This window comes from Otolemur garnettii, unplaced genomic scaffold (genome assembly GCF_000181295.1).
Source record: "Otolemur garnettii isolate 467f Iridium unplaced genomic scaffold, OtoGar3 scaffold00039, whole genome shotgun sequence".
NCBI lineage: Eukaryota > Metazoa > Chordata > Mammalia > Primates > Galagidae > Otolemur > Otolemur garnettii.
Window position 1 is genome coordinate 9,215,880 of NW_003852434.1, and position 23,454 is coordinate 9,239,333.

Genomic DNA, 23,454 nt, shown 5'->3' on the forward strand with positions numbered 1-23,454 from the left:
AGCTGTCATTGTTGTTTGGCGGGCCTGGGCTGGATTCGAACCCGCCACCTTAAGTGTATGTGGCTGGTGCCTTAGCCACTTGAGCCACAGGCACCAAGCCTGTTAGTACTTTCTAATAACTGAATAAGAGCTGGATCCTGTCTTAAGTAAACTCATTATGCAAGCAACGGTTTGTGGCTGAACCAATGTAACATTTTCCTGTGGTGACACAGTGGAGCGAGGTGGTATTTAAACCCAATTGTCCTGACTGTGCTCTATACAGACTGTGTCAAATGCCTGGTTTAATTGTCTTTTGTCACAGACTTGTTTCTTTCCATTTTTATCCAAAAATCTAATTATCTTGGACCTACTACTTGTTTTTTTATTTTTGGTCACTTGTCTTCTTTATCTAATTTCCTTATAATGTGTAAGTTTCTTGAAGATTTTTTTTTTCCTTTATAGATTTTTGCTGATAATTATCATATTTGTGGAATTGGGTTTTAATTCTCCCTAGCTTCAACGTTTAAAAAAGTTATTTTCTATGTTTCAGATTAATGTGAGGGCACACACAATTAGGTTGCACTGTTTGCATTTAAGGTAAATCCAAGTAGTAGCTGTGTCCTTCACCCCAGAACTGCACCACACACCCATGCATTGTTCCCTGTGGGTGAGAACTTGCAGATTCCTCTCGTGAATTTGATTGAATTTTGTTTTCAAATGAGCAGGTAGTTGTTAATCCATGGGTTTCCATTTAGTATTGAGCATGTGTGATACTTGTTTTTTCCATTCCTATGATATTTACTTAGAAGAGTATTCTCCAGATCCATCCAGTTTGTTCTGCTTCCAAAAGATACAAAATCTCTATCTTTTCTTCTGCTAGCCTCAACTTTAAAAAAATAAGGTTTTATGATATGTATTTATTTCCATTTTTGAAAAACAAACCTGGGAGAATTAAAACCCAATTCCACAAATATGATAATTATCAGCAAAATCTATAAAGCAAAACAAACCCTCTTAAATGAATCTTAGCATTCTGAGTATTTTGGGTCTCTATTAAAACAATTTTCTTATTAATGATTATACTGCCCACCAAGAATTCATATCATAATTCAAACTATGTAACTTGTAAACACTGGCATAGTTATTTTTAATTTTACTGTTTATCTGATGCTGATAAATGGTACAATTAGCCCAGACTTGGCTACGTACATGGTAACTGTTGTTCACTGTGTTTGTTGAATTGAAGTGATGGGGGTCTTAGTATGGTCATGATTAGTATGTCATGATTAATTCGTATCTTTCCTATTAAGATTACGTTTTTAGTAAGGCTAAACAATTATATTTGTAACAAACATCTCATACTTGGTTCCACAGTTGAGGAGGACAAAGCAAAATGACTTAATTTTTACTCAGTAGTCATTTGTACCTGGGCATTAGCTTCACCTAACTCCACTGGACTGCATATTGGGTCTGTTTGTAATATAAACATATTCTGTATTCAGCTATGTAAGTTTAAGTTCATTAAAGTAAATGTTCAAATAAGTAAAGTTAGAACTGTATTTTCACTGTTTAGATTCTAGGATGATCCATTTGATCTGTTTGTAATATAAACATATTTTATACTCAGCTACACAAGTTTAAGTTCATTAAAATAAATTTTCAAATAACTAAAGTTAGAACTGTATTTTCATCGTTTATATTCTAGGATGATCCATTTGATTATGTAGCTTTTCTGAATATTTCTAGTCTAGAAATATTTTTCCGTATTTTAGTAAAAGGACAAGGTTAATTTAGGCCCCTAGCTATATAAAATGTATTTAGTTATTGTCGATCTATTTTATTACATCCATGAAATAAGTTCATTTTCCATTCGACATTCATCTTTCTTTTTTCATATTGTCTAAGATCTGCTTTTAAAAAAATATTTTTATGGCTGAACCATGTTCCATGGTATACATACATTTATTCGTACAAACCTGAGGTATTCGAACAATTGATGAGAAAAAAGATATTTATATAGTATCGGCAGCAGTATGTGTACTTGGTCTATGTCTGAAATATTCTAACGTCTGACTTACTAACACTGTGTTAATGGAGCATGTAACTTCTTCCCTGGCGTCATTCCCTTTCCTCCCTCCTCTTTCTATAGATCTGTATGTTAATATACCTAATACTCTGCACCTGAGCTCTGCTCGGGGCGTACTTCTCATATTATTGATGAATGATAGCAGATACACAGAACGCTTTACTGATCAGTGGCTTTTCATCTTCTAGGTGTGCGACCTGTCAGTGTGCAGCTCAACTCGATGCTCTGTCCTGCACCCATCCTGCATAAAGCCGGAGAGTAAGTGCTCCAACTAATTTCAAACCATTTTAGAGACAAATCGTTAGAAAATGGGGACTCATATATGTGGTTGGTGGTTTTACTTCATCTTCTTCTTATTCATAGACTGAGCATTAAACAGGAGGCCCCAGGCAAGCCGCTCTACTTAGCACTTCACTTACACACTTAGTAGGTTGAAAATGCTAAAGCGTATTTCATCTTGTTGCTTAGATAGTGATAATTAGGCTCAATAAATATTTATTTAGGTGAGTTTGAAACCTAGTGGTAGAGCCTATAAATGTAATCAGGGCCATAGCTATTATTTTGAGCTTAGGGTATTGAATTTGCACACCCACGAACATACACATACTGCACACATGAGTTCCAAAGGGAGGTTTTGAGTAATTACTATAGTATTTAATAAATATTAAGATGAAAGAACATGAGGAACGTGACTCAATCTGGTGCACCTTGGGCTATAAGACACTTGAACATTCGCTTTAATTTATGTCCCATTTCTGGTAAGGTCTGTAGTTTCATCTTCTTTCCTATGACAAAAAAACATGACATTTGTTTAAAAGAAGGAATATTTAGTTTGGAGGAAGGGCCTTTGTTTAATATCTAGGCATAAATAATCTTACTACGAATTTAGTGTTTTCACATGTGATTGTATTATCTTCTCTCTATTATGAAAAAAAAAGTTGGCCAATAGTTCAGACATCCACTAGCCCAATAGCAGTGGACGTTCAGGATGATGACTGCGATGCCATTCCCAGCATCACTGTCTGTGGAGCTCACAGGGAGAGCAGGGAAAAATTAAACATACAAGGCCACGGCCCACAGTCAAGATTAGTATTCAGAGAGTGAAGATTGTATTTTCCTCCATGAAAACTGTGAAAATCATTTTAGTATTTTTAAGTTGACTTGAACATTTAATTTTTGTGGGTCTTTAAATATTCAAGATATCGACTGCACAGCTCTTCTGGTCATGCAAGTAAATTGGAGTAGTATCAGCTTCTATTTTAAATGGATTGAAAAGGGCTGTGTAATGCAACTTACAAGACTAAGGCTGCTACTCATTTTCTGTGTCACATAATGATCTGGTGTTACTGACAGCAAGCCAGGGGCTAAACTAGACAGGACTCAGAGGCAGGTCCGTTTTGCCTGTCACCGTCTTAACCCCAAGGGCAGGTAGGACTTGATGGCTTTCTAAGTCATCGTATCTGCCTTGGTCATGATGAATCTATTTACTTGAAGTTCAGTCCTGTTTTATCAAGTCTTCAATCCCATATTGGTCATCCTTGTTGTTCCCCCGATCTGCTGTCCAAACTGCCTTTTCTCTCTTAGTCATTGGCAGTTCCTCCTTTTTGTTGTTTAGGTCAAAAACCTTTCCAGTCATTGCTGACTTTTTTTCCTCCCTTACACTCAGTCCATCTGTAAATCTTCTCCACTCTGATTTCAAAATATATCCAGAGTCTAGTTCCTGCTCGTTGCTCAACTACTACCTCCCTATACTCAGCTGCTGTTATCTCTGGCTTGGATTATTAACTTTTCAACTGGTCTTTCTATTTCTGTCCTTGGCAAGAGTGATCCTGTTGAAACAGATAAGTTTATGTCATTGCTTCATTTAACATTCTCCAAGATGAGTTCCTCATTCTACTCAGAGGAAAAGTCTAATCGTTACTATGTTCTATAAGGTGCTGGAGGATCTGGCCACTCCTTACCTCTCAGACTTGGGTGTGGTCACGCTGGCCTTGGCTGTTCCTTGACCACGCCCACGTACTGTCACTCCAGTCCTCTTCCACTTGCTGTCCCCTGTCTTAGAATGTTCTTACCTTCATGGTTCACTGCCTTGCCATCTTCAAGGCTAGTCCAAATGTCACCTTCTCAGTAAGCTTTCTTCTGGTCATCCTGTTAATTCATTCAATCCACCCTATCCCTTGAGTTGGTAACCCCCATCCCACTGTGTGTGTGTTTTCCCTCCAAAGCCTTGACTTGCTTGTTATCGTGTGTCTCCTTCTGGCTAGGATAAATTTTGTTTGGTTCCTTGCTGTAGGCCTAACATTAACACAGTGCCTGGTACATACTAGATTTGCTGAATGTCTTTTGGATGAAAGAAGGAATGAATTTGTCTCAAGTATTTTGGTTTCCTAGTTAATAAAAAGAGTTGAAACAGGTCATTTAATTGCTAGGGTCAGAGTCCAATTTTAGATAAGAGAAAAATGATCAGAATTTTATTTTGGGTGACGTACCATTTAAGATAGCAGAAAACCATTTTAGTTTTTTAATAATAGTGACTAGTTAAGGAAAGCAGAAACTTTCTTCTCCAAAGTCGTCATAAAATGGGCCGTGGCTGTTCTATCCCAGTCACTGTTTTTTTTTTCTCTAGAATTTGCCTTTGGGTGCAGTTTCCTTTTGAGAGGAATACCACAGAAGCTGCTGATATTCTTCTATTATTTGTACATAGGCTAAATACTCAGGAAATAGTAAAAAATCACATAGCATAGTCAATATCAGACATAAGAAATCACCATTTTTTTTACATATACTTGTGTTATTAGGTTTCCACTTTTGGCTTTCACAGCATTAAAAAGGTGTCAAATTTAACAACAAGAACAATGTTTAAGATAAGGACGAGAAACAAAAACCTCCTAAAGAATGAATGAAGACGAATACATTCAATCACCATTTGTTTTTGACATTAATATTTCACCTACAAGCAAACTGCAAATGTTCTGGGACAAAGATCTGTCTAAAGGAATTACTTTAGCCTTCCTTCGCTTTGTGTCTGGCTCATGACACTACTAAGGAAAAGCTTTAGAAGATGTTATTTGTTGATGTATTGGGTATTTGGGGACATCATTATTTTTGCTACTTAGTATGTTGCAAGGAAATTGGACCTTGCCTTTGCCTTGAATTTTCTTTGGATACTTTTGTAGGTGATAGGCTCTCTTATGAGATTGGATTAAAATCAACACAATTGAAACAGTTTAGCCTTGTAAGGTGACTGATGCTTAATATGTTTACCTAATTAGCTTTTGGCTAAGGATTCAAACCCATTAAGTAGCTAGTTAGTCTATGTTTCAAATAAACACATCTGGCCCAACAAGGAATGAAGGTTTTTCCTGTGTGAGGGTGACAGATGTGGTGATGGTTCCCCCTGTTCTCTCACTTAAATAATTAACAACATGCTGGTAAAGCAACCCTAGACAGACAGCCTCAAAGCCAGATGCACAGTCTCAGAGCTGGATCCGTGGACAGGTGCCTCATCTCATTAGCTGCTCTATGAGTTCCTTTCTCATTTTTTATGTTATTTCACGAATTGCATTTTGTGTGAGGATTATTCTTTTTAAAACATAGGGTTTATGGCTTTTGGTTCAAAAGGAGATTAATACGAAGATGTTTACGTGAAGATTGGGTCTGAGAAGGTAGCAGAGTGGCTCGACACAGGTCTGTCTTTGGAAATGGGTATTGTGGAGTAAACAAAAGTTCGAAGTATCTGGGTAAATCCTAGCCAGGCATATCCTTCTGGAGCATTGTTAGAATGGTCTTTAAAGACATTTTTTGAGAGAAATCTTTATTTATTAAATTTCATTATTTGATACAGATGTTCAAGTTAAGATGAACAAATTCTTAGTATCTAAACAATGTCAGGTGGTGGTAGTGAGTAGTTTCTTTCATTAGACACAATTTACTTTCCAAGAGCCACATGATTAAACAAAGTATTTTACTGAGAAAAATCTGCGTGTTGCTTAGGAGATCGTTTCAGCAGCGTTTGGTTCATTTGTACCAGAATGTCCCCTTGACGTTTGACTAGGACGAGCTCCCCAAAGTTCTCTGCATCTTCCCCATTCCAGGGCAGGAGCATCCCAGTTTAACCTGCAGGTGTCAGAAGTCATTGTCTGACCCTCATTTGGGCGACATCAACAATAGCACAGCTGCTCTGCAATAGTTGAGATCTCAAACCTGTGATTTGGCAAGAAGAAGAGAACAAATTGGGTAAATAGACATCAACACATTGTGAAGAAAGAAAAACAGAACAGAATGAACCAGAGCCTTATCCTACAGTTTGTTTGATAGAGATGATTTAAGGAGGCATATGGTATAGTTAAATGTGCTTTCAAAAACATTGGCCAGAATCTTCTGGCAAATATGAAATAAATATCTAAATCAGATGAAACTGATAGTATTAGTTCTCTTAAAAGGCAGTGTGGGAAGACACTTGACAGAGTGTTTTGGGTGAGACGTGGTAGGACGTCAGTGCTGTGGTGCATTTGAAGCTAAATGGAAGGATCATGGACACGAGCTCTGGGGCAGACCCGGGGTCTGAACTTGACTTGGAATAGTCTTTCTGTGCCCCTCAACATGGACATTTTTTTCCATATCAAGCTTAATCTATTTTTCCTGGGATAAAATGGGTGAATTCTAGTTCTCTTTCTTGGTTGGAAATTCTACCTTTTCTCGGCACCTCCTCTTTCCAAAAACACACCCTTGTCTGTGCGTGTGTATCTTTATACATCCTGAATTCCCTTATGTTAGTAGTAGGTGATATAACCACAAATTTATCCTTTCTTCTGTTTCTTGTGGAGAATGAGACGTCATTTTTGTTTTTAAATCATGCCTTCTAAGACCCTAGCGATGTCTTTATTTTGAGTGTAAACGTTGGAATCTTAGTGGGATGGGTTAAGGCTGAGGACCTGCTCTGTTGCTCTGTTTCTTTACCCTATCCTGCCCCAGCCCCACAAATGATGGAACATTTACCTTTTTTATGTGATTTTACCTTTTTCTTATTCTATGTATCAATGTGATAAATTCCCCTGATCTGTACCTCATGTTTGCCCTCAGTGTTATATACAGTTGTGGACAATGTCTTTTAAGAGGAACCATCATTAATTTGAGGGGTGTCCAGCACAATGTTGCCGAGTGTGGATGTGTTAAATAGGATGCAATTTAAAATACTGAGAAAAGATACAATCCAGGTGTGACACACTGGCTCTTCAAACACTGGAAAATCTGTTGTGTGAAAGGCAGATTCAACTTACCCTTTATTGAGTAAATAGAGAAAAGAAAGAGTCACAGGTAAGGGGAAGCACAATTCTGGCCAAAGAAAGAAAGATCTTTCTAAAAATTAGACTTATTTAGTTAGCATTTTGATAATTAAAAGTGCTTAAAAAGGGACAGCTGTATGACGCAGAGAATATGTACTTCAATCCTCTTCCATACCTGCTTATACATTTTATATTATCAAAAATTTTATTATTATAGTACTTGTTACACATTATATTAGTTATTACATAAAACACTTGGCCTTTTTGTATGAAAGGCAGTAACGATTGGGTGATTATCTCCAAGCATCTTTTTCGTGTTTTATAAAAATGCACAAAGCCATTAACAGGGGATTATTTTCACTGTGATGCTGAAAACAGTTCTAAGGTAATTTTAAGTGTGATGTCCGGTACATCTGTGTGGAAAGCTTTCTTTTTTTGAAAATCTAGCAATCTTCCTGACTGTAATTTTTAAATTTTAGTTGTGTATACATATTGAGATATTTTAAAAATAAATCATTTAATTTGAGAATCTTTTAACCACTTTGAAGAAAGTATCCTCAGAAAAAAACATTAATTTACATATATACTCCTAACTAAAAGTAGAATCCTAAACTAGTCACAATTATGAAATCTTCCTTTCAACTTAAATCTTTATTATGCAAAAAGATAACTTTTTAAGAGTTCTGCAGAGCATTAAATAGTAGCACTTGATTTCAAAATATCTTAAGTCACCATAATTTTAATAACTTCATGAGTAGTTGCCAGTTTAATTTTCAGTATGTGCAAATTGGAGGTAAATTATTTATTACTTCCAGCAAATGTCTTACACAATTTTATTTAATTTTTTCATCCTTTTAATAGATCATAAAATGGCAATCTTTTATTGGATATGCATAAAGTCAGCGGCAAATGGCTACTTTGCAAATAGGTTGCTGTGGATTGAAATGTCGACCATATTTCATGGGGTATGGAATTTCTCAGGTCACAGCAGCTTTGCCATATGGCACTGAGCCATCCTCTTGTTTTGGAGCAGTCATATGTCTTTAGACATTAAATTAAAGTATTTTAACTATTAGGGATTAATTGGACTTGATTCACTTAATTATATATCACAATACTATTTAATACTTTTCCATGTGGGGTAAACTTAGTACACTTGAGTCTAGTTTGACTACTAGTTGACATAAAAATGTTCTTCACTCTTTTTGTTAAGTTAAATTGTCAAGGATTTTTTTGTTCCCCTACTTTGAAATAAAAAAATATTCTAAGGATGGATCTAAGGATAGATTCAGGTAGTTGTAGGACATTTTAAACATTGTAGAGCCAGTTTTCTAGCTGACCGAGGAAAGGAGCCGTCAGTTCTCAGGCTTTGTTTACCTGCCACATCCCCTGCACTGTGGGCTGCCTGTCTCAGGGGACTGTGGCCCAGGGGCTTTCCTGCCTCCTTATCCTCACCCCACCTGCTGCCTGTTGGATGTCACCGCAGCCCCTGTGCTTATAGTCCCTTCACATTTTCTCATGGTTGGATGAGACCTGACCTCTGGACTCACCTTCAAGCTTCTAGGTTTTGTTTGTGTGTTGGTTTTGTTTTCTTGCTGATGAGCTCCAAATCCCCAGGCTAGATCTTTTTCCATAGGTCTAAATATGCTACCCAAGTGTCCACTGTCCAGATGTCAACTTAGGCAGAATTCCCATGTCTGTTGGAACTTGTTCTTCCTCTGGTTTTCCTTATGGGAGACTGCCCTCCTACTGTGTAAGGCAGAGACTTTGGTGTCATTTCTATTCCTTCTTCCTCATTTCCTACATCTGATAAACATTCATGTCCTTTTCATTTTCATGCTATCCTCATTGCCACTAGTTAGTTTAATTCTACTTGGGTTCTTCTTGGAAATACACTGAGACTTTCTTAGCTCTACTCTAGACATCTATTCTCCAGACCCATATGTTACACAGCAACAAGTGGGATGTGTGACATACAGTTCTAACCACTTTTCTACCAAGCTCAGTAGCTCAATTTCAGATGTCTACAGAGGACAACCTGGGTACTTCATGACCTGCCCCCTTTTCAGTCTGAAGCTGTCTTTATCTTCCTCCCACACTCTGTGTTGCTGGCATATGGAATGGCTCTTAGTTCCTTGACTGCCCTGTGCCTCCCCTGCCTTCTGGTCTGTCAGAGTCCTTGAGTCCCTTTCTAAGCTCCTTTCCTCCTTCCCAGCCATTCTGTGGGATTCACCTCACGGGTGACCTCCTGTGGGACATCTTGGTTCACACTCCCACATGGTTCTCTAGTACCCTGTGCTCATGACAGTTTCCCCACAATATCCCAGGCTGCTGTGTTTGTTATGTGGCTTCACTTTAGTTACATAATAATTTATGTTATGTCAGTCCTATTATCAAGCTTGGCCCAGAGGCCATGCCTTTTTAATAATAGTGATGATTGCTATTGTAGCCAATGAATAAATATTTGTTGAATTAGCTAGTAATAGAATGAGTGATTGAATGAATTGACTGGCAAACATTCATAAACCAAATTGGAATGTAGTTTTGAGCTTGAGGTATAAGCACAGAACTGGATGTAACTATAATGCTGAGTTTAATCAAAACAATGTTTTATAACAGGAAGGAAATAGATCTGAAAACTTTCTTTCCACAAAATTACATGATACTACATGGTAGGCATTTTTTGAACAATTTAGCTGTTAATATTTTTGTGAGGCAGTAAATAGAATTGAAATTTCTTAAATTAATAACAGAAGTACATAATTATTTCATTGCTACTAGTTCTTCTAAATTATCTATGTTGTTTTTTGGCTTGATTTCTAAAAAAGTAGCCTGATATTTTGAATAATTTTATTATACAAATAATCAGGCCTTACAGTAATTTGTAGAGTACCTGCTGTGTTCCCAGCATTGTGTTAGAGATTTCATATGTATTATTTATCAAGTTCTTCTCACCAAAATAATTCCAAAATGGTACAGTTAACATTATTTTATAGGGTGAGGAAGAGACAGTTAAGACTATATTGATGAGGGTTCAAACCAGGACCCCACATTCTCCAACATGTGGGCTGAGTCTATCCCTTTAAAATTTTATTTGATGTTTGGGACAAAGGAATATGAACTCCCCTGCCTGCCATTTAGGTCTCAAATTAAGTAAACACAAAGTTGTTTTAATATGTTTTTGTCCATAATAAAATCTCTATAACTGAGAGTACAGGTTCCAACATCAGAAATATACTAACCAGAGGTAGAAGTTATGTAGGATTAGAAAGGAACAATCCGAAGATTTGTTCTTTATAACTAACAGAAACGTTATAAAGTCTAACAGGCAACATTAAATTGTACTCGGGAAAGTTAGGGCAAAGAAAGACCAGGGTGTTGGGTGGGCCAGAGGGTCAGGGGGCTTTATCACGCCTCTGGCCCTGGCTTCATGATAGTGCCAATGTCATAGCAGTGACGTCGGAAATGTTCTTCTAAAGAAACAGAAGTTAAAAGTCACTGTATCTTTATGTTTGCAACACTTCTGAAAAAGTTTCCCAGAAAAAAAACATATCTATGTATACATACATATTCTCAAATCAATATCTTGTTTTAGCATATAGAAAATCCCATTCTGGTTAACCATGAGAAATACGTGAATAGAGTAATAATCTGGGAGAGTGATATTAAACTCATGCCAATAGCACTGTATAAGATACTCACATAAGTGTCGAAGTTTAAGGTGACATGAAGTGAAAGCACTTTTGACTTCAAGTCTGAGAGGTCCGATTTGGGGGCAAGGTACCTTTTTAAGACTCAGTTTCCTCATTTGGAAATGGAGATAATGGTAATGCCTACCTCAATGGTCTGCTGTGAGAAGTAACTGGGAAAATGCATTAATGCGCCTGGCTTAGAGTGATAGATCAACAAATGCCTGTGATTATTAGCATAGTTATTGATGGTAAGGCCTTGATCATGCTTCTCATACTCTGAGGAAGGTGAAGATTATACATATTGCTCCAACTAAGTCTGTATGTTAAAAGATCATCAAGTGGATTTCCATATCTGTGGAGACTTAATTCAGTTTTATTTGACACTAGCCACATTATACGAGACTGAGATTTGGGGAAACACAGTTATTTTGGTTGGCTACAAGGTCCCATCAGCATGCTCTCTGCTCCAGAAAAAGTGAACTTTGTTTCAAAATGCTATCTTCTGTTCTTACTCCATTTTGTTACACATTAAAAATTTTGAATAGTTCTTCCATTAATAAGAGAACTACTTTATTTCTGGTGAATTTTAAGTGCCAGATTATAAAAAACATTAGTTAATATCTACTGATCTTTTAAGTTAAATAAGTAAGATCATTTGCAAAAATCATATAACATAATGAACCAAAATAATCTTACCCCCAAATAAAACCATGTCTACCCTTTCATGTAATTCCTGGATGTACTTTAGAGTAATTAGGAACTAGGAAAGTTTTTTTTTTTTTAATTCAGTTATGCTTAGTCATAAAAACAAAATAAAGCACAAGGCACTCAGTTCTGCAGACTAAGCAGTTAGGGTTAAGCTTGCTTTCTTAAATAGGCCACTTGGCATTCTGTGTTGGAATAGTTCAGAAGTTCAGTTAATTTGATTACTCGAATTTCTCATTCTTTTCTGGATTTATTTATATTATCTTTTCAACAACATGTTTTGAAGCGAATGTTTTACAAGAAATATTTTGAATAGAAGTATCTCTGAATTTTGCATCTGACCCAAGGTCCTAAGACCCCCCCATTCCTGAGACTGGGTCCTGCCCTGTACCCAGAGGGAAAGGATGTGTGGATGCTCGGAGAGGATAAGAAGAATCTTGGCCTTGCTAGGAGTCCCCGCTCAGTCTATTATCATAGGCCTTATCCTTTTTGTCTGACCATATTTCTACACAAGTATCCATACTTTGTTGGGCCTAAACATAAACATGGACAGTTTCTCCTGTATGGTTGAGTTTCTATCCTGAGGGGCTCTGCATACACATTAATAAATACTGTATTTCTTTTCTTTTACTAAAAAAAAAAAATAGTATTTTTGAATTTTGGATGAGAATTTGGCTTGAACTTTGGATACTGGTAGTATCTTTCCTGGTGGCTTCATTCCATCATGAATACAAACAAAATGCCACAGTGAGAAAAGAAACACATGAACGCTTTGATTTCATCATTTCATAAAGCCTTTGTGGTGTGTTGGAACAAGTTCAAAGTTAGTTAGAATCTGAGCTTTACCACTTTGGGCAAGGTAATTAGCATTTCTGGGCTTCCTGAATCCCGTCTATAAAACTGTGAAACTCTTACTTACTTCAAGGGCTATTGTGAAGGATTAAACGAGATAATGCCCACAAAATGCCTCCGATAGCATCTGGCAAATAGCAAGGTATAAATAATATTTCTCATCTCCCTCTCTGGTATCATCCCTGAAACTTCTGCCAGCAGCTTGAGATTGCTTCTGTTTTATCCTGTCCCTGACTTAGTAGTATTTGGCTCTCAATTAAAGGCATAGAGAAGAAATCTTTCCTATATAACTTATATAACAAAGTTCTAGTAATTCAGAGTAGTTAAAGCAAAACTTCTGGCTATTAATTCTTAGAATTTAATATTTTTCATGAAAATGGAAGTTTAATGCTTTAAAAGCATAGCACTGTGTAGAGACCATATTACCATAATGTCACCAACTACTTCCTGCTGGAATGAATGAATAGGTTTGATTTGTTGGCTTCCCAATTATTATTGATAATATACTTCATAAATTACTTTGGTAAAGTGCTGTTTCCTCACGTATTTTAAACTTTCTGGTCATTATTTTCTCTTTGATATCTTTTTATAGCTGTTAAAAATGAAAGTAATTACCAACTCTGGGCTAACTGGTCTCAAATAGTGAGTTTGAATTAATGAAATTATAATTATTATTTGTTTTATAATTTAAACTAATATGTTCAAAATGAGGCTGTATTTGAACTGTAATATTTCTTAGCCAAGGAAAAAAATGATTCTCTCTACGTCGAGCTACATTTAATATTCTAGGATCATTGACAACAAATGCCTGCAAATAAATCTGTCTCTTTTTCTTTATTTTCTCATGCTTTTATTTTCATTTTCTCTACATTTTATCCTTACAGTTTGTTACTTCCAGTTTTGTATTTTTAAACCACAAGCTAGTGATGATCTGGAGACAAGAAAATGAGCTACATGGGATCTAAGGATATTCCCTCTTTTCAGGTTTTTGTGAATTTGAAACAATCTCAGCATTTCTCTGAATTAAGAAATTTCTTAATGTCCCTATTTATCTTAACGCCTTTTAAAGGAACAGTTAGTTTCCTCTAAATGAATAAGGGCTAGAACCGAGAAAGAAACAATCTGGGATAATTTGCTCAAATCTGTGACCCTCAATCTTTCAGTCTATTTCTCCCCACTGACCTTGAACTATGTAAGGACATAAACATTTCCTACAGTCCTCTAGTTTCTAACTTATTTGTGCTTATTGTTTCTTCTTTTCCCTCCCCAGAACTCTTGATGTTTCAGTGAGCTTTAATGGAGGAAAATCTGTCATTTCAAGCTCATTAATTATCACAGCCACAGAATGTGTAAGTAAAAAGTTTGCATAGAGTTACTTTTTAAAATGATTCCCTCTAGAAGTAATCTGCGTGTTGTGTGATTCTCAGTGTTGTTGACACTACAGTAAAGAAGACACAAAGTGACAAAGCAGAGACTACTGCAAGGAAAATTTTCAACAGAGGTTTTTATTTTGGGTTGTTTTGTTGTCTACTGAACCCCATTTCATGGGGATTTTAAGATAGTACACTCTGAGTTTGACATTTATAGAATTCAGAAGTCATGAATGTATTTAAAATCAAAACAAGGTTAGGGAATGACTTCCAAATAAAACATTTTTTTCTTAAAATATTAAAAATGGAAATGACAATATTTTTCTGTTATGAAGGTGAGATTTTAGTACCTAAGACATTTATCATGTTTTGGTATCTGTAGGGCACCTTGATGTGGGGCTGAATCATTTTGTCCATCTTAGAACATTGGAACTTTCTGAGTAAGAAATGTGATTTGATAGCTTGGTGAGGTCTTAGTTTGAATTTACATTGGAACTATATTTTAGTTGAGATTATTGATTGGCATTGCAATATTTTGAAATGTAAACTCCATTTATTAGACAGTTTTTTGCCTGTATTTCATTGTGTGAATTTATAAAAAGTTTTGATACTAGGTAACTGAACATGAAAACAGGACGCACCTTTTTAAAAGAGATTGACTAGATAGCTATTATTTAAGAGCATAATTTCTTTATAAAAAATACACAAATCAAAACAAGAAAGAAAAATCCCTGCCCTCCAAAAGGCCCAAATCCTGAGCCTAAATGTTTCCTCCCATCTCGTGGTTTATATTTCAATCTGTCAAGGCAGAAGACATCTGTCCTCCAGAAAAGAAAATGAGACAATTCAGTGTTGTCTATGTAGAGCTGGTTGTGTTTCTTACTGCCAGACAGTGCGGACCCTTGGGCCACTTTTGAACACCTTGGATATGTCTTTATGAACACCTGCTTCTATTTTGAAAATAGCTAGGTTTTCTGTTTTTATATTTGTGAGTTTTTTTTTTTTTGTCTTTAATTCATGTTGCAATCTGTAGTTCTGTGGATGTTGCAGTTTGTACGTTTTCTGGTTTCTCAGGATGTGGTTGAGGTTACAGATATTTGTGGTTTGTAGTCTTGCCGTGTTCAGCTGACTGAAACAGTGCTGGGTTTCCATCCTTCTATTTGCACCTCCAGCTGTCTTCACCTCCCCCACCCGCTGCTTCCCTCAAGCAGGAACACAGGTCTTTGTTCCTATCTGTCCATCCCATGTGAGTTCCTCGTGCTGAGGTTAAATGGCTCATCGGGAATTTACAGAGTGTGTGCTTTGCTAGTTCTCATGAGAGGATAATGGGACTTAAGGTGGTTTAAGAATAAGATGATTTCTTTGTTTTTTTTATTATTTCAAAATATTATGGGTTTTTGGTTTCGTGGATCACTTCTGGTGTGCTGGAGTCAGAGTTGTAAGCGTGCCCGCCACCCAGATAGTGTTCATTGCACCTGTTAGGCGGGTTTTCACCTGTCCCCGCCTTCCCCTTCCCCCCTGGTTGATTTCCATTGAGTTTTACTTCTCTCTGTGCTTGTGTGCTCATTGGTTAGTTTCAATTTAACAGCAAGTACATGTGTTGTTCTTTTTTCCATTCTCAAAATACTTCATGTGGGATAATGGTCTCCAGTTCCTTCCAAAATTCTGTAAAAGGCTTTAAGTTCATCCTTTCCTATGGATGACTAGTATTCCATAGTATAAATATACCACATTTTGTTAATCCACTCATGAATTGGTAAGCACTTGGGTTGACTCCATATCTTTGCAAGTGTGAATTGTGAAGGTGAATTTTGGAAAATAAATATTGTTTGTGTGAAAAGAGGAGAGGGAAGCATAATATTAAATAGGGAGAGGGTCAAGGTGAGTCTCCCTGAGAAGGTAGGATTTGAGCAAAGATTTGAGGAAGGTGGAGAGTGAGCCCTGCAGAGCATCTGAGGGAGCCTTCCACACTGATGGGGCAGCTAGAAGAAGCCTGAGGTGGGACTGTATCTGGCAAGTGTAAAGAAGAGCGAGTGGCTTGTGTGCTGGCCTAGTGGTAATCAGGGAGGGTAGGAGTCTCAAGGTGAGGAGGAGAGAGTGGATGGAGCAGGGCAGATCCCAGAGTGTTTTTCTAAGTCATTATAAGGACTTGAGTGAAGCAAGGAGGCCTCAGAGGTGACATGATTTGCTTCAGTGTTTTTAAAAGACCACTCCTTCAGGTGAAGACATCAAGACCAATTCTGTCTCTATTTCAGTAATCTAGGAGATTAGGAGAAAGGGAAGATGGCCCCACTTGGGTGATAGGAGTGGAGAAGGTGAAAAGTGGTAGAAATCCATTATATTTTAAAGGTAGAGTCCATGGGATGCCTAGTTTAATAAGGTGTGGGGTGTGAAAGAAAGAAATTAAGAATAGTTCCAGAGGGGAAGGGACAGGGGGAGGATGGATGGAGGGAGGGTGATTGGTGGGACCACACCTATGGTTCATCTCACAAGGTACATGTGAATCTTTCTAAATGTAGAATATAAATGTCTTAACACAATAACTAAGTAAATAACATGAAGGCTATGTTAACCAGTTTGATGAAAATATTTCAGATTGTATATAGAACCAGTACACTGTACCCCATGACTGCATTAATGTATACAGCTATGATTTAATAATAATAATAAAAAAGAATAGTTCCAAGTTTTTTCCACTGAGCAGCTAGAAGGATGAATTGTCATCAGGTAGAGGAGTTTCTGGAAGATAAGGAGCTCTGTTTGGGGGATATCAAAATGACGATGTCTCCTAGACATCTCAGTGGAAACGTCAGAGAGGGCCCTCCACTCAAGGCAGGAGTTCCAAGAGAGACCACCAATGACTCCCCTGCCTCAGCCCAGACTGAAAGCCTTCTCTTCTGTGCTACTTTTATTATTACACTAATTATAACAAGGTAATAAATGCTGTAATTCACTCTATTAGACTGATAATAATCACAGGAAAAAAAAATTTCTCATTAGATTCCATGTCAAATACCTCTGGCGTGTGGTAGTAACGTGGCGGATTTGCACGTTAAATCTCTCTTCCTAACAGGAGAGTGAACAATATTGTGGTAAACACCCAGGCATTGGACTTGAGTGACATTCAGTCTTTTGGGCAAATTTGCATATGGTGATTAGGTGCAAGGCAGTCAGTGATACTGCTCATTATGAGGATATTGCGTTCCATTTTCTCTGGCATTTGAAAGCCAAACAAAATAAAACACCATGACTCTAGTAATAGATTAGTCCTTGTGAAAATCTCACAAACAAAGAAGCCCATCTCTGTGCTCCAGAGCACCCAGTGCAGGCAGGGCTCAGTGCTATTAAGGCGCTCGGGGCAGTAAACTGACATTTCAGGCCCTTCTCACCAGCCCTCAGACCTTGTCTGCAGGCCTGCGCCTTGCTCACTGCTTCCTCACATGGGGCAGGTGCGCCACAGTTCTCTGCTAAATGAACAAATGAAAGTAGCTGGGTCTCTACTTTAAAAGTGGGGGTACGGAGTTTAGATTGAAGAGATCTAGGACAAAAGTCTGAGTAGGGTCTGTGTTTAGGCACTCTTTCTCTTTATTTCTTCTTTGATCTCTTAAATTTCTCTCTGCTTTAAAAAATACAGTAAAAAGATGACTTTGTTCTTTTCTTACTCTTGGGGTCACTGCTCTTCTTCCCACCCTTTGGAATGACAATACCAGAATCCTGTTTTCTGAGCGTGTATGAGGGTGGCGGGCCAGACACCAGCCTGGTGCTGGGAGACTCCTGCTGAGCCCTTCATAGTTTCATTTAACCCTCACAGCCCAAGAGGAGGCTGTTTCTGTTAGGTTCGTTTTACAGAAAACTGAGGAGACACCTCTGATCTTTACTGTACATTTGTACGAGCACTTTGGAAGGTGCTTCTCTTAGTATGTAGACCCAACCCTCAAAGGGGTGCATGGCTTGGTGAGCAGAAACTCAGCTGACGTCATGTTCTGTTGTCCCTGAGAGAGGGATTATTTGGAGCCTGAGGCTCTGAAAGTTTAAATTATTTGCCCCATTTCACAGCCCAGTAAATATTAAAACTGAGAATTGAATCCAAATCTATCTTTTCCTGTCTACGCTGAACACTCAAACGATCTTCCATTTCTAACCAGATTCTAAATTGACTTATATAGGAAAGGGGTTAGCAGACTATTTTTGTAGAAGGCCAAGTAGTAAATATATAATTCTGGCTTTAGGAGTCTCTGTCACAACCTCTCAACTCGACCACTGCAGTGCAGAAGCAGCTAAGATGTTAAGTAGAAATTGTGGTGGGCAATAGAACCATGTATGCCAAAGACAGAATTTCATATCACATGTTCTTTTGATTTTTTTCAGCCACAGAATAATTTCCAAAACCATTCTTAGCGTGCAGGGTCCAACAAAATAGATGGGTTCAATTTGACCTTTGGGCCATAGCTTGCTACTTCTTGATATAGAATATTCAAAAAGAACCCAGTAAATGAAATCATCTATTCCATGACTATTTTTTCCCTAAGTCTAAACACATGGAAAAAAATTTCCCCTGCTCTGTGTCTGTTTTTCCCTAACGTAGTTGTTGTGATTCATTATTTTCTAGATCAGATTATAACAATAACAGTTGCCACAGTTTTGAAACTCTTGAGTGATTCTTCTTTCCCATAGTTATTTCTCAACTACAGCCAGGATTTTAGTTATACTTGGCAGAGTCAGGTTTTTTATTGTAAAACTTTCTTATTATGAAGAAAAACACATTAGATGTGATGAAGTTCAAAAGCGTACTGAGTCTGAAAGGATTAGAAAGTATGTTCCTTCTATCCTAGCATCAAGTTCAAGGTTAACTTGCATGTTAACACTTACAAGCGCTTTTGCTTCATGGCCATGACTGACACCTGAGTGTTGTCTCAGGCTGGACATCTCAGTTAATTCTCACACCAAGCGTTCTGAAGACGCTACTCATTGAGAACTATTGTCGGGAAGAATTGATGCAATAAAGAACCAGTTGGAAGGTCATCTAACAAATGGCCAGGGCTCCTTGTCATGAATGATAGTATTTCAGAAATTTGTGCTTGATTTCTTTTCTTCATCCTCTTCGGATGTCACTTAGTCCCCTCAAACTCTAAGCTCCAGGGCTCTTTCTCTTATTCTTTCAGGCCTCTGAGACCCAGACTCAGTCCCACTTTTATGTGTTTCTCTTGTACACCCCTTCCGTGCTCCTCATGCTTGTGATTACGTGTTTAAGGCTTGTCTCTCTAACTTATGGGCTTCGTGAAGATTTGTCCAACATTGTAATGTTGGTACCTATTGAACCGCCTGGTATGTGATAGGTGCTCACCAAATGATTTTTTGATCAATAAAAAATAGTTTTAACTTCCAATCATACATATTTATTTATTCCAGTTCAAGAAAAATGACACTTGGGTGTTAGATATTTATTAGGTTTTTTTTTTTGAGCTGAGGTCTGTTTGAGGAGAGGCACCTAGTTTCTGCCCATGATATAGATTTACCAGTTGTCACATCCTGCCTCAAACTCTTCATCTGACTCTTAAGTCTGGAGTTTGCAATGTGCTATCTCATCACAGGACTAAAGGCAGTGTGTCTGACTTTTCCTTTATTTGTTTATACAGTTTTGTGAACAATGAAATTATTATTATTTTTTATGACTGATGTCTTCCTTGCTCTAATGGCTCTGGCATTATCTTCATATCTCCAAATGAAGATAATGGGAAAGCCGGAACTTGTATCCAGTTAACTGAGCTAATGTCTGGGCCTGGTACATTCATGGGCTGTTTCTCATGCATGTAGGCCAAGATCAGGCTGCATTCTTTGCTTTGTCTGACCTTTTTTTCCCCATCATGCTTGCCTTAAATATAAAAAAGATTAGATCTACTGGTCTTTAGAAAATGTGTGTTTTAGTTTTAGTTTTTTGAGACAAGTCTGGCATCGGTTGAGAAGATAATACGGTTGTAATAAATGTATATTTGCATCTGAAGATGCACAGTGTAGTGTCAGTGCTACCAACAGAGACATTTTTGAGGGGAAAATCAAGACTTTAGTGACCTATCGGGACCAGCCATCCGCTTTATATCCCGTCAGTGTGATCTTCTGATTTTCCTGTTCTTGGCACATGCGTAGTAGGAACAAACGAACGAACAACTAAATTTTTAGCAGATTCATGGCCTCTAGCTGCATGTCCTTATTTCTGAACACAGAGTGTGAATTCTAAGAAAAGGGGAAACCAAATGTTCATAGAACCCTTTTGAAAGTTGTACAGTACAGCCAAATGGTGAGCCGTTTCCACGAGTGCTGTGGCCGGATCCCCATGTGGGAAAGGCCTGGTGGGGAAGAGTGTGCTCATTCTGTATATGGACAGTCACAGATTGGGAGTCTCTTACGTAAGCCCTTATTTTTGAAGGTGAGATCAAGCATTTATACATTTGACAGCATTTCTCTTCTATGATACCACAGTTTTCCATGTGTTTCTATGACAGTCTTTGCCTGTTATACTCCTATTTGCTTAGATTTTAGAACTTAATGTAACTAAGCCTGTTGAGAGTGTCATGATTTGTTCCTAAATATTTAGAATTCTATGTAGAAAGATGCACTTTGGGTATTTTCCTAAGTAGCCTGGAGTATGCTTTGACTTGTTTTCTTTGGCGTTAAAAACAGAGCACTTAGACAATTTGCCTAGAAATTTCTATTAAGTATCCCTATTCCTTCTTTCATTCTTCCTTGAATTCTTTCCCTTTAAAAAAAAAAGAAAAAACAGAAAAAAAATTATTAGTGGGGATCCTAGAGAGCAGGGTCTTGACAGAGACACTTTGTTCCCTTGGAAACTATCTCTGTACTAAAAGTTCAGTAAGTCCTCTTCTTGGTATCGGTGTCTCTGGCCGTCTTATTTCTTTGGTGTTCATTCTCTGAGTAAATAGCTTTTACATGCCAGTCGTATGGTGGTAAGTAGGTTTGGACTTAGCCTGAGACTTCATAGAGCTCACAATAAATCATGGCAGAAAATAGAAATTAAACAAAATAATCACAAAACTCATTAATTAATTATATTGTACAAAATGCTGAAGATTAAAGTAAGGAGAATAGGAGTTATATAATCTAGAGAAGTGTTTTCTAGCCAGAGGATCTGAGGAAGTGCAAGAACACGGATGTGGTTCTTATTTGTGTCATACTTGAACTTCAGTGAGGTTACAGGGCATGAATGTGTGACACTGCATTCCTACCTTGATGTGTAGATGCCATCATAAAAGTAAAAAGACTTGGTATGTTTTATGTTCATCTGTTCATTTAGATATGTAAAATAAATAATGTTTCATCATCAAAAAGTCTAGGGGAATTCTGCCTAAATTCTGCCTACGGGTAATGACACATAGAACACAAAATGTAGGCACCAATTTCATCCCAGGTAGTGATTGTTCCTGTTTTACTTTCAGACACATTGGAAAATGATCTGCCACTTTAGAAGACTGTTATATTTATCATTGCCTGCCTCGATATAACATATACTAAGTAGAATAAAGGAATTTATACAATTTAGATAATTTAAAGGACCATATCTTAGTTGATATTAAAGTTTTCTGTATTAATTTCTGTTGTTCCCTTAAAAGAAAATACATTTGCAGTTCGATGGTAAGCTTTGCTTACTACATGTTTTTGTCTTTTGCCTACTTCAGTCTAACGGGATTGCGGCCATCATCGTGATTCTGGTGTTACTGCTACTCTTGGGCATTGGTTTGATGTGGTGGTTTTGGCCCCTCTGCTGCAAAGTGGTGAGTAAGAAGGACTTGCAACTCTAGTCTCTTTTTTAAAATTGGTAAGACATCAAGTAAGGCCCAAAATATGAATGACTGCCACATTGCTCAAAAATAGTAAAGTGTCAGTTACCAAATTGAATTTTAATTGTTTTTACCGCTGTAGTAAATTCTAGAATACATGCATATCAATACATTTGTTTAAAAAAACTGCATCTAAAAAGTGCTTTAAAATCAGGCTTCTGAGATAAAGTGGAGAGAAAGGTGAGGGGGGCAGTGGATATAAAAGATGTTTCCATTCAAGTGTAAGAGAAATTCAAGCAAATCGAGTGATATATTCTGTTGGATTCGTTGAATGAAGTTGACAATCTGTTGTGTTTTTTTCAAGTGCTTATTGAATCTTTTATTTCCTCTTCAAAGGATCTAGTATTTCAAGACCTTTTTGTATGCTTCTGAAAACTATTTTAGAAATAAGTCCTGTGCGATTGTTAGAGTAATGACAGGAGGTTTTAGTTTGTGTCATTTTTCACGTTTGTATAAAGTCTGTGAAATAATGTGGGTATATATTATTAATTCTCTATTGCTGCTGTAACAAATTGCCATACACTTGGTGGCTTAAAGCAATAGAAATTTATTATCCAATAGTTGCTCAATCACAGCTCTGACTTAAGTCTCACTGGGCTTACGTGGGCTGAAAGGTGTTGGCAGGATTTGCTCCTTTCTTTCCTATTTCCAGCTCCTAGAGGGCACCCCCTTTCCTTTCTCCCCTGAAAGCCAGAAATGTTGCATCTCTTTGACCATTCTTCTGTGATCACATCTCTCCCTGACTCTGAACCCAGCTTGGAAAGGTCCTCCAGTTTTAAGGACCCATGTGATTATATGGGACCCACCTAGATAATCCACGATGACCTCCCATCTCAAGGTCCTTAACCTCAATCGTATCTGCAGAATCCCTTTTGTCACATAGATAATGTATTTACAGAACCAGGGAATTAAGTTATAGACCTTGGGGGGGGGCATTATTCCCTTACCCCAGGGTGGAATATTAAGTAATAAATTTCAGCCCTCCCAAGTAATTCAATTGAGATTGTTCGGGTTTTGTAGAAAAGATGATCCCGAGGAAGCTCTCTTAAAAAGCATGTTTACTGCTCATTTCGGGAGTAGTCCTGTTTTTAATAATCACATTACATAGAACTTCATCTTCTGTAGATTACGGTATTATTTGGCTAGACCCCCTTTTTCCACTCTCAGCCTTGCTGACTGATCTCAGCTTCTTTGTAATTTCAGGCAGTGTATTGCATTGCCCCTGAATCTATTATTAATTGTACTTCAGTTTGTTTTCAAGAGGCAACTTTGCAATTCTTTATCTCAGAGCAGTTGGCCCATGGAGGAGGCATAGAATTAACTCAGACAACAGCAGAGACAAGTAGCATCCTGTCTCCTAGCTGAACTAATCAGTTTCCTGCCATAGCAATTTATGATCAAACCATTTCCTGTTGTAATCTTTATTATCTTAGATACGGCTATTTTAAAGGGGCTAGCATTCTCGAGTCTCAAATTAAAAAGCAAAAAGGTGCCCTAATGCAATTTGTGCTCCTTGGTTTTTTAATTTAAACTTCTCAGTGGTGGATTTCCTTCCTTCATCACTTTGCAATTTCATTTCCTATTGACCAGAAGGATCAAAAATGCCAAAGTGTGTTATTTTTTAAAAGACAT

General features: G+C 37.4%; 1 protein-coding gene across 1 annotated transcript in view; it reads left to right on the plus strand.

The window, feature by feature from the left end:
- Positions 1–23,454, plus strand: part of ANTXR2 (anthrax toxin receptor 2) — a 133,356-nt gene that overhangs the window by 35,050 nt on the left and 74,852 nt on the right. Inside the window, exons 10-12 of the mRNA XM_012805364.2 lie at positions 2,254–2,323; positions 13,870–13,948; positions 21,661–21,756. Of these exons, the coding sequence (XP_012660818.1) occupies positions 2,254–2,323; positions 13,870–13,948; positions 21,661–21,756 (245 nt within the window). The remainder of the gene's footprint in view (positions 1–2,253; positions 2,324–13,869; positions 13,949–21,660; positions 21,757–23,454) is intronic.